The sequence below is a fragment of the Pantherophis guttatus genome, chromosome 15 (genome assembly GCF_059756535.1).
Source record: "Pantherophis guttatus breed Tessera chromosome 15, ASM5975653v1, whole genome shotgun sequence".
Taxonomy (NCBI): domain Eukaryota; kingdom Metazoa; phylum Chordata; class Lepidosauria; order Squamata; family Colubridae; genus Pantherophis; species Pantherophis guttatus.
Window position 1 is genome coordinate 5,766,429 of NC_142077.1, and position 18,164 is coordinate 5,784,592.

Genomic DNA, 18,164 nt, shown 5'->3' on the forward strand with positions numbered 1-18,164 from the left:
CTGACTCTTTCCTTCCTTCCTTCCTTCCTTCCTTCCTTCCTTCCTTCCTTCCTTCCTTCCTCCCCCCCTCCCTCCCTCCCTTCCGTCATGGCTGCATCTCTCCTATCCAAGGTTCATGAGCTGACAATGGGACAGTTGACTCCTTCCTTCCTTCTTTCCTTCCTTCCTTCCTTCCGTCATGGCTGCATCTCTCCTATTCAAGCATCATGAGCTGATAGTGGGACGGTTGACTCCTTCCTTCCATCCTTCCTTCCCTCCTCTTCTCTTCTCTTCTCTTCTCTTCTCTTCTCTTCTCTTCTCTTCTCTTCTCTTCCCTTCCTTCCTTCCTTCCTTCCTTCCTTCCTTCTGTCATGGCTGCATCTGTCCTATTCAAGCATCATGAGCTGATAGTGGGACGGTTGACTCCTTCCTTCCTTCCTCCCTCCCTCCCTCCTTCCTTCCGTCATGGCTGCATCTCTCCTATCCAAGGGTCATGAGCTGACATTGGAATGGTTGACTCCTTCCTTCCTTCCTTCCTTCCTTCCTTCCTTCCTTCCTTCCTTCCTCCCTCCCTCCCTCCCTCCCTCCCTCCCTCCCTCCTATATATATATGTATGTGCATATGTATAAAACATACTATATTGATATAATACTGTATAATTAAAACACATAATACAATAATACCGTATTGATTAGATAAGGTCATTATCAGGATCCAAAACAGAACAGTCAGGCCTACCTATAAAATACGGTTAGATGGACCCTAAGCGAAATTACCTTTTCAGGGATCAATGAAAAAGCTCTCCCACAGTATTTAATAAATAAGTACAGCTCATTTAGTTTGCCGCAGTCCAATCTACTTCGTTCTACGCCTATCCATTTTGAGGATTAAAAACAGTACAGGCCACCGGAGAGCTTGATGAAGAAAATAAATGAACTTTAAAACAATGAATGAATGAATGCAGGTAGGAGACCAAACCAAAAACTCAGCTCTGTGCTACCTTAAGGCCTGTAATCTACGTAAGGCATCTGGTTGTTGTTGTTTTTTGCCTTGGGGTGATGAATATGTTTGCCAGGATCAGCCAAGGACTAAAGATTTGCAGAGATTCATTTTTTTTTAACCTGGCTGGGGAGGGAGGGAGGGAGGGAAGGAGGGAGGGAAGGAAGGAAGGAAGGAAGGAAGGAAGGAAGGAAGGAAGGAAGGAAGGAAGGGAGAGAATCACTAAAACAGCCAGTTCAGGAAAATTAAAAGCAACTCTCACCTTCCCCCCCAGAGGCTGGGGTAATTAAGATGAGCTGTACTAAGCTCCTGGGGAGATTCCTTTTGGGTATACAAAGAGGATTTTTCTTTAAAAAAAAAAAAAAGGTGGGAAGGAAGAATACTAAGAGGATCGAGTTTGAGCAAAGGTGATACCAGCCACAAGAGATTTCAAAGACAGAGGAAGGAGGAGGAAACAAAACAAGAAGTACCGTATTTTTCGGACTATGAGGTGCACTTTTTTGTCTCCCAAAAGAGGGGGAAAATGTCTGTGCGTCTTATAGACCGAATATTGCCAAAGTCCCGGCCACTCGCCGACCGTTATTTTGGGCCTCCGCACACCCTGTTTTGGGGCCTTTTTCCGGCCCATGTTCAAGGCTTTTTTGGGGGGGGGCCATTTGAGGGGCTTTTTTGGTCTATTTTCAGGACTTTTTTCAGCCCATTTTTATGGAAATAACAGGCTGAAAAACACCTCGAAAATGGGCCAAAAACAGCCTAGAAAACAGCCCCCCAAAGCCTCAAAAATGGCCCCACAAAAGCCTCAAAAACGGCCACAAAAGAGCCTCAAAAATGGGCCACAAAAAGCCACAAAAACGGGCCACAAAAAGCCATAAAAATGGGCCACAAAAAGCCTCAAAAATGGGCCACAAAAAGCCTCAAAAATGGGCCACAAAAAGCCTCAAAAACAGCCAGAAAAAGCCTCAAAAATGGCCACAACAAGCCACAAAAACAGGCCACAAAAAGCCCCAAAAACAGGCCCCCAAAAGCCTCAAAAACAGGCCACAAAAAGCCTCAAAAATGGGCCCCAAAAAGCCTCAAAAACAGGCCACAAAAAGCCCCCAAAATGGGCCCCAAAAAGCCTCAAAAATGGGCCCCAAAAAGCCTCAAAAATGGGCCCCAAAAAGCCTCAAAAATGGGCCACAAAAAGCCTCAAAAATGGGCCTCAAAAAACCTCAAAAATGGGCCCCAAAAAACCTCAAAAAATGGGCCACAAAAGCCTCAAAAACGGGCCACAAAAAGCCTCAAAAACAGGCTGCAAAAAGCCTCAAAAACGGGCCAAAAAAAGCCTCAGAAACAAGGCTGTGAAAAAAGCCTGGAAAAGGCCTGGAAAAAAGGTAGGCCAAAAACTTTTTGGTTGTCTTTTTCCTCTTCTAAATTTAGGTGCGTCTTATGGTCCGAAAAATACGGTAGCTGAAATTTACATTAAAAGGAACAGCCAACCACTTCAGGGAATTGCCCATTAAGAACCCTGCAGGGTTAATTGGAGGGGGGGTCTCCCTTTTTTAAAAAAAAAAAGGGAGGGGGGCAGCCTTTCAAAGATGTTTTCCTTGGCAGACTGCTTAATGGAAGGCTGGGCACGTTTATCTGCATCATCGCCATTCACGTCCACCTAGGACTTTGCAAAGTCGCATTTTCTTTCCTTGCCACATTGTTATGCCTCCCGTATGACTGGACCCTGGATGCAAAACTACTCAGGGAAATTAAAACACCAGAAAACCCACTTCCTCCTCGTACAGAGTAAAGCAACTTCCCAGACGTTTAAGTCATATAAAAACCATAGGATTCTCCGAGAAGCTGTTCAAACACAGCTTGTCAAGTAAGCCAACACTGGAAAGCTCGTGCAACATCCCCAGGCATCAAACCATGATTTATGTACTGCGGCGGCGGGTGGATTTCTACCATTTTTGGGGATCGATAAAAATCCTTGTCATTGAAGATTAAATTGAAGGCTGGATGGAATTCAACTGAAGATTGATTGAAAAAGCAGGGTTATATAGGTAAAGGTTCCCCTCGCACGTATGTGCTAGTCGTTCCCGACTCTAGGGGGCGGTGCTCCTCTCCGTTTCAAAGCCGAAGAGCCATTGCTGTCCAAAGACATCTCTGTGGTCATATGGCCGGCAAGACTCAACGCCAAAGGCGCACGGAACGCTGTTCCCTTCCCACCAAAGGTGGTCCCTATTTTTTCTACTTGCATTTTTTTTTTTTACGTGCTTTCGAACTGCTAGGTTGACAGAAGCTGGGACAAGTCACGGGAGCTCACCCCGTTACGCGGCACTAGGGATTCGAACCGCTGAACTGCCGACCTTTCGATCGACAAGCTCAGCGTCTAGCAGTGAGAGACTGCTAAGCAGGCCCAGACCAAGGCAAGGGCCAAATAGATGATCCTTGTGGGGGCCCCCTCTTGCAACTCCACAATTCTAGGGAAACGAAGGAAGTGTTTGGGGCGCGGCTTCCGAGGTGTCTGGAATAAAAAATGTTCTGTTATTAATAGCACACCCCGTTCTTCGGCGAACTAGTCTCTAAAACTTTGTGTGACTTAAAAACGACACAGCCTCCCCCCCCCACCTCTTTCTGAGCCCATTTTCCAGCTTCTGAGTCAGAGATCTGGTCCCACCAACCAAAGGAGACAAGATTAGCCCAGTCTCCATCTTTCAGATCCTAATCTTCTCTTCCTCTTGTTTTTCCTGCTCAATAGTTAATCAGTTGTCTGGGAAATCAGTGGCAGGAAGCAATCCGCTGCCGTGGCCAAGATTTCTTTCATAAGCTGCCTTTTCTTATCTTGAGGGTCTGTCAGAGCCTAGAAATGGGGGGTGGGGGTGCTAGGACTTAACACAGAGAAGGTCAGCTTGAGGCACCCAACGTATTTTGAGTTTCAACCAGCCTCCAAGTTACAAACCCTCCATGCCTGTCCTTTGAGCCTGTGTGAGGTAGACTGAATTCTTAAGTTTAGTGACTTTATCACCGTTTTTCCCACTTAACGACCAGAGATGGGCTTCAAAAATTTTAGCAAGGGGTTCTCTGCCTGGTTGCTGAGTGGGTGTGGCCATGGTGGGCAGGCCTAGTTTCCCTCCTGCACCACGGCGAAAAGGGGCATTTTTGCCCTCCCCAGGCTCGGGAGGCTTTCCTTGAGCCTCCAGGAGGGCGAAAACGGCCTCCCCAGGCTCCGGAGGCCCTCTGGAGGCTGGAAACTTTTCCAGCCTTTCTGAACTTCCAGTTGGCCCGTTTTTCGCCATCCCCGAGCCCCTACACTTACCTACATCCAAAACGGGCCACGTGGGGATTCCGGGGAGGGGCAGGGTGGGGTGGGCGGAGCCAGACAGGAGTGGGATTTGGAGGTTCTCTGAACTGCACAGAATCTTAGCTAGAGGTTCTCCCGAACCCGTGTAAACCCTCAGGCAGCCTGCTTACGACTGTTGCAGTATCCCCATGGTCCTGTAATCAAAATTCAAACACTTGGCTCATATTTATGATGGTTGGGGGGTCACACCATCCCCTTTTTGCGACCTTTTGACGAGCAAAGTCAACCGGGGGAAAAGCCAGTTTCCCTTAACCACCACGTTAACGGTTTCAGTTTCACAACTGTGGCGAGAAAGGTCGTACAATGGGACAGGAATTCACTTTAACAACTGGAAATCTGGGGCTCAGTTGTGGTTCTTATGTCAAGGACTACCTGTACAAAATTTTCGCGGCCCTCCCCCTCCTCCCTGCTCCCCATGGACAAGCAAGTACTATAGAATTATTTTTGGAGAATACAGTGTGGATTTGATGTCGCAATATGGATTGAAAAATACCAACAACTGGTTGGCACTTCAGTCTGGTTTGTTTGTTTTAAAATCAACAAGGTTTAGCAGGGGGGAAAATCCATAGCTGGGAGGCGATTTTAGAGTCAAACAATAGACAGCAACTGTTTTCAAGTAGAGATTTGATTCCAAAGGCTGGCTTTGAAACTTTTCCAAACAGAATGTGTAAAAAAACGCAGATTGCTGTACGGTGCAGATGTCTGAGGTTGGGTTCCCACAGCAGCAATTTTTCAAAGACTTTTCAAGCAATCGCCTCGCCTTCCTTGCTGTCTGTCTAAAAATACTTAATTATGCACCAGCCGAACATTTAAACCCAATGAGAAGCATATGTCCTTGCCTTAAAAATGGAATTAGAAGGCTTAGGAGGTCGCAAAAGGGGACCTTGGGACACAGCAACGGGTCGTAAGTATGAACCAGTTGCAAGGATCTGAATGTTGATCCCACGATCATGGGGCTACTTCAAAGTGTCGTAAGTGTGAAAAACGTTTTGCGACTTCGGTCACTTAAATGAACCTCCGTAAGTCGAGGACCGCCAATAGTTAGTTCTGCCACCGAATCCCAGCTGAAGTTCCTTCAATAGGGAGCCTTGGTAGTACAGTGGTCTAAAGCACCCTGTTATTAAGACCGGCTGCCTGCAATTACTGCAGGTTCGAATCTCGCCAGGCTCAAGGTTGACTCAGCCTTCCATCCTTTCTAAGGTAGGTAAATTGAGGACCCAGTTTGTGGGGGCAATAAGCTGACTTTGTATAAATATACAAAAGGATGAAGGCTATTGCTTAACGCACTGTAAGCCGCCCTGAGTCTCTGGAGAAGGGCAGCATATAAATCAAATTAAAAAAAAAACAACCCACTCATGTGTGGCAATACTGTCATTTGCAAAGGACGTGCTAGGGAGAAATTGAGGATTGAATGCTCTTGGCGGAGTCCAAAGCAGCTTCATAAGAGTTTTATGATTTATTCTACTTTTTTTTTCTTAGCCTCCGCCTCTGGATCATCTCATTCTACCTCATCCCTGCAGCCAATCCCTGTAAATTGCTCGATTCCTTTCCTTAAGAGCCTTGAGAATTATTCCTAGAGAGGAATCCAGGCACTTCGCACTACTCTTCTACTGATAGCAACTCCTGTTGAAAAAGTAGGTAGCCTCCTCCAAGAATCTTCCCCTTTCTTAATATAATATCTCAGAAGATCATGCCACTTGACAGGGGATTAACCTTAAGATAAATACCTCCCACAAACTTGCTTTGCATACAGGGATTTTCCTTCCTCCCACCTCGCCGACTCAAAAAACCCAAATTATGCAGGATTCTAAATTGTGCAAGCGAGGAATAAATTTCTGTGCTTGCATTGGGGGGAAAATGTAGCATTGTGCATCACACATAAAACAGGAGAGTGGGGGAAGCCTTTTCTCTCTTTAATCAGGTGTGTCCCCTGAACATCTAAAGTTAACGGCTGTCCAGAAAATCGTGTGGAAAGATGACATTTAATTATATTGAGAGGGGTGACCAGAAAACCTTGGCTTGGTGGCTCAGCGGCTAAGACGCTGAGCTTTTGTCAATCAGGAAAGGTCGGCAGTTCGGCGGTTCGAATCCCTAGTATGGGTCTTCAACTGGGGGTTGGACTGGATGACCTCCAAGGTGCCTTCCAACTCTGTTACTGTTATAAAGCTTGTGCAGGTAAAGAAAAACTTGTATCCCTTTAATCTGCCAGGTGTCCTTGTTAGACGTTAAGGAGCTGTTGGGATATTCTGTTCTTCTAAGAAATGTATGCTTCTATTTGCACCAGTTTCCACACCCCCCCCCAGGAAAGATCCTACTTAAAAAAACGAGTTTCATTTACCATCATCCAACCCCATCCGTCTTGTACTTCTAAACAAATGATTCCCTCAACACTGTCAAACTATTCACTAAGTCTGCATGACTCTTACTATTAGTCTTCTCATCGTTCCTATCACCCATCTCCTCCCACTTATGACTGTATGACAGTAACTTTGTTGCTTGTATCCTTACGATTTATATTGACTGTTTCCTAATACGACTTGATTGCTTATTTGTACCTTATGACTATCATTAAGTGTTGTACCTTATGATTCTTGACGAATGTATCTTTTATGTATACTGAGAGCATATGCACCAAAGACAAATTCCTTGTATGTCCAATCATACTTGGCCAATAAAGAATTAATTCTATCTATCTATCTATCTATCTATCTATCTATCTATCTATCTATCTATCTATCTTTGTTTCCTAGTATGATTTGATTGCTTATTTGTACTCTATGACTATCATTAAGTGTTGTACCTTATGATTCTTGACGAATGTATCTTGTCTTTTTATGTACACTGAGAGCATATGGACCAAAGACAAATTCCTTGTGTGTCCAATCACACTCGGCCAGTAAAGAATTCTATTCTATTCAGGACAAGGATATGATTCAAAGGACTCTTTAAAAGATGCTGCAAATTTATAAGCCAGCGTCTGCCAATCTTGGCAACTTTACATTATGTCGACTTCAATTCCCAGAATTCATCCCGTACCAACACCACTGTCCTGCCTTGCTGGTGAGCTCCTAAAGGAATGCATGGTTTACTTTATATCTCACCCCACAAATCTGGTTTATTTAAAAAAAAAAAAAAACCAGTGTTAAAACACACCCAGGCTTAGTGCAAAGTGTAAATCAAGACTTCAACTTGGAAGAGAGGTTTTGCTGTATTCACTTAGACTTATTCTCAGGCAATTATCAATTGTGTTATTATTAGGGGGTTCCCAGTTGCAATGGATGGCTGTGGAAGTTGGACCATAAGGAAGGCTGAGCACCAAAGAATGGAGGCCTTTGAACTCTGGTGCTGGAGAAGACTCCCGTGAGTCCCTTGGACTGCAAGGCCATCCAACCGGTCAGTCCTAGAGGAGATCAACCCTGACTGCTCTCTAGAAGGCCAGATCCTGAAGAGGAAACTCAAATACTTTGGCCACCTAATGAGAAGGAAGGACTCCCTGGAGAAGAGCCGAATGCTGGGAACGATGGAGGGCAAAAGAAGAAGGGGACGGCAGAGAAGGAGGTGGCTGGATGGAGTCACCGAAGCAGTCGGCGTGAACTTCAATGGACTCCAGAGGATGGTAGAGGACAGGAAGGCCTGGAGGAACATGGTCCCTGGGGTCGCGATGGGTATTTATTTATTTTATTTTATTTATTAAATTTGTATACCGCCCTACTCCCGAAGGACTCAGGGCGGTGAACAGCCATAAAATAAAACATATAGATACAAAATTTAAAACAGAGATAAAATGACTTCGCAACTAACAAACAACATTTATCCATCAATTTCTACCACAATCTGACATCACTGTTCTACACTGTGCCTAACGTAGATACATTATTGCTATTCTACATAACTATTCAGATTGTGAAAGAAACACAATCTGGCATAACTATGAAAGGGGAAAGAAAGGGGAAAGAGTGCCTGGTTTTGTTTGTTTGTTTTTGGTGGCTGAGAGTTTAAAAGAAAACTCTCTAAAGTCCCTAAAAACATTTTTTAAAAAGTCTTTTTTAAGAATCCCTCTTAAAGAATGTATCTTTAAGAGTAGCTGGAGAAAAGAAGGTGGAGGTTTGCTCCCAAAATGTCCTGCTGGCTGGTGGTGGAAGGGAGATAGGTTTTTATTTTTAAAAAAAAAAAAATTGGGGGGGGCATATTGAAGCATCCAAGGCAGACTTTATTAGCAGCCAAGTGTTAAAATAAAATGGGGAGAGTCTCTCGTAAAACAGGGGCTTTTCTTCTCTATTTCTTGGAGAGAGCTCGTTCTAAAAAAAGGAGTTTAATTCATTTTTTTTCAGTGCCACTTTCAGGAGAAGACGGCTCCTTCGAAGGGAAAAGAGGGGTGGGGGTGGGGTGGGGGAAGGAGAAACTCAGCCTGGAAAGAAGAAAGAACGAAAGCACTTCTTCCAGACCTAACTAGTCTGGTCCTGCAAAAATAAATCCCGCTGACATCCTGGGTGCAAAAAAAGCGAGCCGGGTCGCCAAGATAAAAGCCCAGAAACCTAGCAGACTTTTTTCACCTTTCTTTCCTTCCTTCCTTCTTTCTTTCTTTCCTTCCTTTTTTTTCTTTCCTTCCTTCCTTCTTTTTCTTTCTTTCCTTCCTCTCTCTTTTTCTTTCTCTCTCTCCCTTCCTTCCTTCTTTCCTTCCATTCTTCCTTCCTTTTCATTTTTTTTCTTTCTTTCCTTCCTTCCTTTCTCTTTCTTTCTCTTTCTCTCTTTCTCTCTCTCCCTTCCTTCCTTCCCTTCCTTCTGTTTCTTTTTCTTTCCTTCCTTCTGTTTCTTTCTCTCCCTTCCTTCCTTCCCTTCCTTCCTTCTGTTTCTTTTTCTTTCCTTCTTTCCTTCCTTCCTTCTTTTTATTTTTTCTTTCTTTCCTTCCTTCCTTTCTCTTTCTCTTTCTCTTTTTCTCTCTCCCTTCCTTCCGTTTCTTTTTCTTTCCTTCCTTCCTCCTTTAATTTCTTTCCTTCCTTCCTTCCTATCTCTTTCTCTTTCTTTCTCTTCCTTCCTTCCTTCTTTTTCTTTTTTTCCTCCTAACCAGAGACCGGAGGGGGGGGAGAGCGGAGGGGAGGGAGATCGGAAAGCAACAAGTGGGGCCGTGCAACCGACCTTATCCTCCCATTTCCTCCCCCCTCCGGGGAGTAAAAGTTCGGACTGGGAAGGAAGAAAGCAAGCCTCCCCCTCCCCAAAATTTCCCACCGCGGGTGTGCGCCTGCGTGAGGAACTAGGCTTCTCTCTCTCTCTCTCTCTCATCTGTGTGTGTGTGTGTGTGTGTGTGTGTGTGTGTGTGTGTGTGTGTGTGTGTATCTCTCCCTCTCTCTGTATATCTTTCTCTCTCTTTCTCTCTCTGTCTGTATCTCTCTATCTCTCCCTCCCTCTCTGTCTCTCTGTCTGCCTGTATCTCTCTGTGTGTGTGTGTCTCTCTCTCTCCCTCTCTGTATATCTCTCTCTCTTTTTCTTTCTCTCTGTATATCTCTCCCTCTCCCTCTCTCTCTCTCTCTCTGTATCTCTCTCTCTCCTCCACCCCCGCCCCCACCAGCCGCTGCCCCGCGTTACCTTGCACGAGTAGGTCTGGTGCACCGGATCGACGTTGAAGATTTCCTCCACGGTGCCGGTGAGCACGACGTTGGCTTCCTCCTCCCGCCGTTCCAGCTCTTTCTCCGGACAGCTCCGGTTGCCGCGGGCCGGCCCCGATGCCAGCAAGAGCAGCAAAAACAGCAGCGGAGGAGGAAGCAGGCTGGCGGCGGCGGCGGCGTTGGCGGCGGGGGGCGATCCGGGGGAAGCCTTCGCCCGCCGCATCGCGGCAACAATAGAGAGCCGGCGGGGGGAAAAGCTGGAGTTTTGCCCTCTTTCCGATCCTAAGTTTGCGGGAGGCGCGCAAAGAGAAAGAGCGAGAGAGCGGGAAGGAGGGAAGGAGGAAGGGGGGGCGGAGGAAGGAAGGAAAAAAAAAAGAAAAGAAAAATGAAAGACGGGCTGGGGGAGGGAGGGAAGGAAAGGTGGCGTGGCCGGCCCGAGAGCTCCGTCCCCTTCCCCGGCTCAAGCTGAGCTGGGAAGGTGGCTCCGGCCGGGGAGCGCTTTGCAGGCGATCTGAATTGCGGAGGAGGGAGGAAGGAAGGAAGGAGGGAAAGAGAGAGAGAGAGGGGAAAAAAAAGAAAGAGAGAGAGAGATACAGAGAGAGAGAGCTGCCCGCCTCTGCAGCCGCGGGAGGAACAGAGAGAGAGAGAGAGAGAGAGGGGCGGGCTTGGAAGTGGGGGGGGGATTCCGGCAAAGGGAGAGCGAGAGAGACCGCCCCCTGCCCGCCGCTGGACCCCCCGACTCCGCTCGCCGGTTAATGGCTAATCGCGCCGCCGATGCCGCACGTGATGCGACTTGCCAAGGTTGCAGGCGCTGGAGGCGGCGTTGGGTTCCAAGGCCCCGGAGAAGGGCGGGCGGGCGAGAAAGGCGGAGCCCCGCGGCTCGGACGCCGCTTGCCTTTGCTTGGCTTTGGGCGGGAGGGAAGGAGGGAGGGAGGGAGGCGCCGGCTGTCTTGTCGCCCGGCGTTCCGCCTGCCCCGCTGGGCCCTTTGGCAAGGATCGGGCTCGCTGGGCTGGGCGGAGGGGGGAGGGGAGGAGGAGACACCCCAAGCCAAGTGTCTTATTCTAGGAAGGGGGAGGGGCTTTGAGGGAGTGGGGGAGGCGACACCCCAAAGTATCTTGTCCTGGAGAGGGAGGGAGGGGAAGGGACTTTGAAGGAGGGGAGAGGTGACACCCCAAAGTGTCCTGTCCTGGGGAGGGAGAGGGGGAGGGGCTTTGAGGGAGGGGGGAGGTGACACCCCAAAATGTCCTGTCCTGGAGAGGGAGAGAGGGAGGGGGAGGGGCTTTGAGGGAGGGGAGGAGGCGACACCCCCAAAGTGTCCTGTCCTGGAGAGGGAGGGAGAGGGAGGGAGGGGGAGAGGCTTTGAGGGAGGGGGGAAGGTGACACCCCAAAATGTCCTGTCCTGAAGAGGGAGGGAGGGAGGGGGAGGGGCTTTGAGGGAGGGGAGGAGGCGACACCCCCAAAGTGTCCTGTCCTGGAGAGGGAGGGAGGGAGGGGGAGGGGCTTTGAGGGAGGGGAGGAGGCGACACCCCCAAAGTGTCCTGTCCTGGAGAGGGGGGGAGGGGCTTTGAGGGAGGGGGAAGGTGACACCCCAAAGTGTCCTGTCCTGAAGAGGGAGGGAGGGAGGGAGGGGGAGGGGCTTTGAAGGAGGCGATGCTCATTTTGCAGTATCCTTCCCCTGGAGTGGGGAAGGAATGGGGATTTTGCAACTACTGGTTCTGTGGGTGTGGCCTCCCCCCTCCTTCAAAGCCTCTCCCCCTCCCTCCTTCCCTCCCTGGCATGGCAAGGGAAGGATACTGCAAAACCCCCATTCCCTCCCCACTCCAGGGGAAGGATACTGCAAAATCCCCATTCCCTCCTCACTCTGGGGCCAGTTCTCCGAACTGCTCAAAATTTCCGCTACTGGATCTCCAGAACTTGTCAGAATCTGCTGAATAGCACCCCTGGAATAAATGCAAGGAATTAGGGATCGTTTAACTAGCTGGACCGCCTAATCCACTAAACGAGAAGGGCTAAAACATGCAACCATCGCAGTAGATACATTTTCAGAAAGGATGTCTTTTGGCTGTAGCTTGTTTTAACAGCCCAAGGTTAAGCCAGCTTCCTTCTGAAACACAGAGAAACAAGCACCCATCTTCCTTATCCAGCTGGGCCATTAATGGGAGCTGCAGTCCAGTACATGTGAAGGGCGGCCCCGGATAAAAGAAGCATGTTGTCAAAAATGTGAATAATGACAATAAATGAAAATGGCAGCAAACACAATAATAAAATCCCCCCAAAAAGGGGCTGGAACTGGACTCAAACACGGGGAAAAAACTGCAGTACTTTCCTGTGGCCTCAGCTGAGAAAACAAGTGCGATTATCTCTCTACTTGTTTGGCAACTACACGCATCAACTTCTGGCTAACATTCCCTTTCTCCCTTCCTTCAGAACATATTCCAGCTCCCATTAATAAATTTAGTTATCGGGAAAATCATTATCCAAGCAGGCGGGATCGGTCTCCCAGGGACGGCCCTCTAGGGAGTTGGGAAGGTTGCAAGCAAAGCCCCAAACACTTTGCAAATGTCCAACGTCAAAGGCAGAATTTTAAACAGATTAAAAAGTGCACGTCGTAAGGAAACGGTGCCTCCGTTTGAACCCAGTGCAAATATTTTCTCAGGCTTGATTGAAACAAGAAAACTTGCACTGGGGGAAAAAAAAAATCTTGTTTTAACTGTTTAGTCATCTGGGAGAGCTTTGCAAGCGTATTGACAAATTGGCTGGCTTGATGGTTGACAGATATCCCCAAGCTGTTTTAAGGGCTATGTAAAGTGTAAACACCGGGAGCGTGAATGGAAAATATAGGCCTCTGTGTTACTTTTATCCCAGAACTGCAAATAAACCGATAATTTGAACAGAGAAATGGGATCTTTTTCTTCGGGCACCCAAAGAAGAGGATTGTAGCTGTGTAGGCAACATACTTCAGACTAAACTTCCCTCTGTCCCTTCTTCTGTCCCAAATAGAATAGAATAACCGAGTTGGAAGGGACCTTGGAGGTCTTCTAGTCCAATCCGCTGCTCAGGCAGGAAACCCTACACCACTTCAGACAAATGGTTATGCAACATCTTCTTAAAAACTTCCAGTGTTGGAGTATTCACAACTTCTGGTGGCAAGTTGTTCCACGGATTAATTGTTCTCACTGTCAGGAAATTTCTCCTTAGTTCTAAATTGCATCTCTCCTTGATCAGTTTCCACCCGTTGCTTCTTGTCCTGCCCCTCGGGTGCTTTGGAGAATAGCTTGACTCCCTCTTCTTTGGGGCAGCCCCTGAAATATTGGAAGACTGCTATCATGTCTCCCCTCGTCCTCCTTTTCATTAAACTAGACATACCCAGTTCCTGCAACCGTTCTTCATGATTTAGCCTCCAGTCCCCTAATCATCTTTGTTGCTCTTCGCTGCACTCTTTCCAGAGTCTCAACATCCGTTTATGAAACAATACACTACATCTTTTTTTAAAAATCCAGATAACACTCATCTTTTTGCCCAAATTCAGCTCAGGCACACACACACGGGTGAAATCCAGCAGGTTCTGACAGGTTCTGGAGAACAGGTAGCGGAAATTTTGAGTAGTTCAGAGAACCAGCAAATACCACCTCTGGCTGGCCCCAGAGTGGGGTGAGAATGGAGAATTTGCAATATCCTTCCCCCAGAAGTGGGGTGGGAATGGGGATTTTGCAATATCCTTCCCCCAGAAAGTGAGGTGGGAATGGGGATTTTGCAGTATCCTTCCCCCGGAGTGTAGTGGGAATGGAGATTTTGCAATATCCTTCTCCCAGGAGTGGGGTGGGAATGGGGATTTTGCAGTATCCTTCCCCTGGAATGGGATGGGAATGGAGATTTTGCAGTATTCTTCCCCTGGAGTATGGGGGGAATGGGGATTTTGCACTATCCTTCCCCTGCCACGCCCACCAAGCCACACCCACCAAGCCACACCCACAGAACCGGTAGTAAAAAAAATTTGAATTTCACCACCGCCCACACACCAGGAAGTTCAGAAGATTGCAAGCGTGTGCCTAACATCACTTGACCCGCCACTCAAAATGAAGACCTTCCGGCAAACACAACTTTCAAATTAAAAGTATTTTATTTTCAAAATATCACAAGAGGGCATGTGAACCCACTCAGGCCCAGGATGTGGAATGTAAACAAGGAGCCGTAAGAAAGAAAGAAAGAAAAAAAAATTCAAATAATTGCAGTCCTGATTTGCATACGAAAAAAAAAAAAAAAACAGAAAGCTGAGAACTAAGAATCCCTTTTTAAAAAATCGAGCATTTTCTATGCCGCAGTTGCTCCAAGGAGCCTGCAAGTTTAACCCAGCGGATGAGTTAACCCACTTTCCGGAATCCCAAAATGCAATGAATCACAAAATATTTTTTTTAAAAAAAGGCTGGATTAGCACACACATCTAAAACCACGCACAAAACTAATGAGGTTAATGTATTATCAGCTGGAATCTCCCAAATCTTTCCAAGCTGACTAACCACACTGTGCAAAACATTCTCTTCAGGTATTCAGAAAAACACCTTCTCTAAATTTGTTGGTCCAAACAGAGAAATCAATGTTGGAATTATGTATTATATGAGCCTATCTCTAGTGCCCTGAAAAGGTAAAGGTTCCCCTCGCGCATAGGTACTAGTCGTTCCTGACTCTAGGGGGCGGTGCTCATCTCCGTTTCAAAGCCAAAGAGCCAGCGCTGTCCGAAGACGTCTCCATGGTCATGTGGCCGGCATGAGTCAATGCCAAAGGCGCACGGAACGCTCTTACCTTCTCCCCAAAGGGGGTCCCTGTTTTTCTACTTGCATTTTTTACCTGCTTTCGAACTGCTAGGTTGGCAGAAGCCGGGACAAGTGACGGGAGCTCACCCTGTTACGCGGCCCCAGGGATTCGAACCTTCACGCATACGCGAAGCGAGTGTGCACCCGTGCTCCCATTTTCGGTGCGCAGCGAAGCGGTGGTAGAATGATGTGAAACCCACCTCTGGTTAGATTCCCCTCAAAAATTTTGGGAAGGAATTTTACAGCTGTGGCTCAGTGGCTAAGACGCTGAGCTTGTCGATCGAAAGGTCGGCAGTTCAGGGGTTCGAATCCCTAGTGTGCCGCGTAACGGGGTGAGCTCCTGTGACTTGTCCCAGCCTCACTCCTGGGGGAAGGATAGTGCAAAATCTCCATTCCCTCCCCACTCCAGGGGAAGGATACTGCAAAATCCCCATTCCCTCCCCATTCCCTCCCCACTCCTGGGGGAAGGATACTGCAAAATCTCCATTCCCTCCCCACTCCAGGGGAAGGATACTGCAAAATCTCCATTCCCTCCCCACTCCAGGGGAAGGATACTGCAAAATCCCCATTCCCTCCCCATTCCCTCCCCACTCCTGGGGGAAGGATACTGCAAAATCTCCATTCCCTCCCCACTCCAGATGAAAGATACTGCAAAATCTCCATTCCCACCCCACTCCAGGGGAAGGATACTGCAAAATCCCCATTCCCTCCCCACTCCAGGGGAAGGATACTGCAAAATCCCCATTCCCCCCCCATTCCAGGGGAAGGATACTGCAAAATCCCCATTCCCCCCCCATTCCCTCCCCACTCCTGGGGGAAGGATACTGCAAAATCTCCATTCCCACCCCACTCTGGGGCCAGTGAGAGGTGTTATTTGCCGGTTCTCCGAACTACTCAAAATTTCCGCTGCCGGTTCTCCAGAACCTGCTGGATTTCACCGATGCTTCCAACTCTGCTAGAATGTTACTCTTCAGATTCTCTCATTTTCAAATCTCATTTTAAAATTGCGCCGGAATGAATGCCTTGCTGATCCTGCAATTGCCATCCTAACAGGTAGCCAAATGCGGATGAACAGAATTTTAAAAAATGAAAGAAGAAGGGAAAAAAATGCAACCCCAGAAAGGTTTAACATCCCAACCTTTGACATTCATCTCTTCCTTCGGAGAAATCACGGATTACATCCGTCTTCAACCGCTCCTAAGAAGAAAATATTTCTCTCCACCATTTCTCTTGACAGCCTGTAGGTGCCTAAGGCTGGCTGTATTTAATTACAGCTCCTGCCGGATTTATTAGTATTATGGTTGGGATTAATTGAGAGAAGTAAAAAAAAAAAAAAAAAATGCTTCAATGGGCAATCTATCTTTTTATAAGATAGGAAAGTTAGTTACACTGTCGGAGGCTAATAACAGTGAAATAAAAATGTTTCCTGCCCACCCCCTTCTCCTCTCCCACCACTTTTCCCTGCCCCATCGTACAAAATGGATTTTTTTTTTTTAATTCCTCGGGTGGATGGAAGAACGCCGGAAAGCCACAGAAAAATAATTGAGATAACCAGAGGGGGGGGGGGGGGGGAAAAAAGCAAGGGTCCTTGAGGAAATAGAGGACGCATATGTCATGAACTTTAAAGTATTAAATGTCAATAAAATAATATTTTAAAAGAGAAAGAGAAGATGCCCTAGGAGACTGATTGGCACCGTAATAATAATAATAATATAATAATCTGGTGGCTCAGCAGACTGATAGCATTGTGATTAACACCAGCTGTCTGCAATTACTGTAAGTTCGAATCTCGCCAAGGCTCAAGGTTGATTCAGCCTTCCATCCTTTCTAAGGTAGGTGAAATGAGGACCCAGTTTGTGGGGGCAATAAGCTGACTTTGTATAAATATACAAAAGGATGAAGGCTATTGCTTAGTGCATTGTAAGCCGCCCTGAGTCTCCGGAGAAGGGCGGCATATAAATCAATTTTAAAAAATATATATTATTATTTAATCTTTAGTGAGATTCACAGCCTTTGAGGCTGGTTAATAGCTCAGCAGCTTGAGTCCTAGCCAAGGACCTAGGAACTGTTAAGGTATCGTCGGAGGATGTAAGCTGTTCCGAGTAAGGTGGTTTTTTGTAGAGTCAAAATGTTCAAGTCCAGTAAATTTAGAATTTCTAAATAGTGGGGTAGCCCTTTGGGTATTGCTCCAAGGGCTCCGATTACAATCGGGACAACACACGATTTCTTTTTCCACAGTCGCTCAACTTCAATTTGCAAGTCCTGGTACTTTGTGATTTTTTTCTTGCTCCTTATCTTCAATCCGTGCATCACCAGGTATTGCAATGTCAATGAACCATACTTTTTTTTTCTTTTCAACTATTGTTATGTCAGGTGTGTTGTGGACCAAGTGCCTGTCAGTCTGAATCCTGAAGTCCCACAAGATCTCAAGTTTCTCATTCTCTAAAACTTTCTCAACCTGATGTTCCCAGTGGTTTTTGCTGTACTCCAATCCAAACTTCTGGCACAATTTCCAGTGAATGATTTTAGCAACGCGGTTATGGCGTTGTAGGTAGTCAGTTTGTGAAATTTTGCTGCCCCCACTGATCAGGTAGTCGACTGTCTCATCTTTCTCATTGCAGAGGCAGCATTTGCTGTTGGTGGTAACATATTGAATTTTTGCCTTCATGCAGTTTGTGGCTAGGGCTTGTTCTTGAGCTGCCTAAATAAAGCTTTCTGTTTCTTTTTTCAGTACTCCTGATCTTAACCAGTTCCAAGTTAGTTTCTGGTCAGCTTTGCCTTCAACACTATTATTATTATTATTATTATTATTATTATTATTATTATTATTATTATTATTATTATTATTATTTCAGAATCGTAAAAAGAATCCTGAAATTGTCACAAAGGTACTTCTTCCCCCTGCCCCTCAAAAAAGGCAACTGGATTATGGTTTTATTTTTTTTCTTGCTTCTCGTCCAAGACGCTTTTTCAGTTCTTCAGTCAGAACTGAAGAAGCTTCTTGGACGAGAAGGGAAACGTCTTCCTCAAGGACAAAAAAAATAGTCCAGTTGTCTTTTTTTGGGGTGGGGGGAAAGCATCCTCATCACAACTATGACCTGGATGACTGAGAATCTCCATAGACAAATCCTGAAACTCCTTCATCGTTCATCCTTCATCGTTCCTATTTTAGAGAGATGCAGCAAGAGATTTGACAGAGGGGACGTTTTGACTGTCCATTAGCCATTTCTACAAACCAGCAGAAGAGGAACCAAAGAGCCTCTTGATGCGGGTGAAGAAGGGAGAGTGCAAAAGTTGGCTTGAAACTCAACGTTAAGAAAACTAAGATCATGGCATCCGGCCCTCTCCATTCCTGGCAAATAGATGGGGAAGAAATGGAGGTCGTGACGGATTTTATTTTCCTGGGCTCCAAGATCACCGCAGATGGGGACTGC

General features: G+C 46.7%; 1 protein-coding gene across 2 annotated transcripts in view; it reads right to left on the minus strand.

Moving 5' to 3' along the window:
- AGRN (agrin) overlaps positions 1 to 10,977 on the minus strand; it is a 211,255-nt gene extending 200,278 nt beyond the window's left edge. For both annotated transcript variants that reach the window (XM_087878878.1, XM_087878877.1), the window contains exon 1: positions 9,899 to 10,977. In XM_087878878.1, coding sequence (XP_087735004.1) covers positions 9,899 to 10,141 — 243 coding nt within the window. In that variant the 5' untranslated portion in view covers positions 10,142 to 10,977. The remainder of the gene's footprint in view (positions 1 to 9,898) is intronic.
- Between the last annotated feature and the right edge of the window lie 7,187 nt (positions 10,978 to 18,164).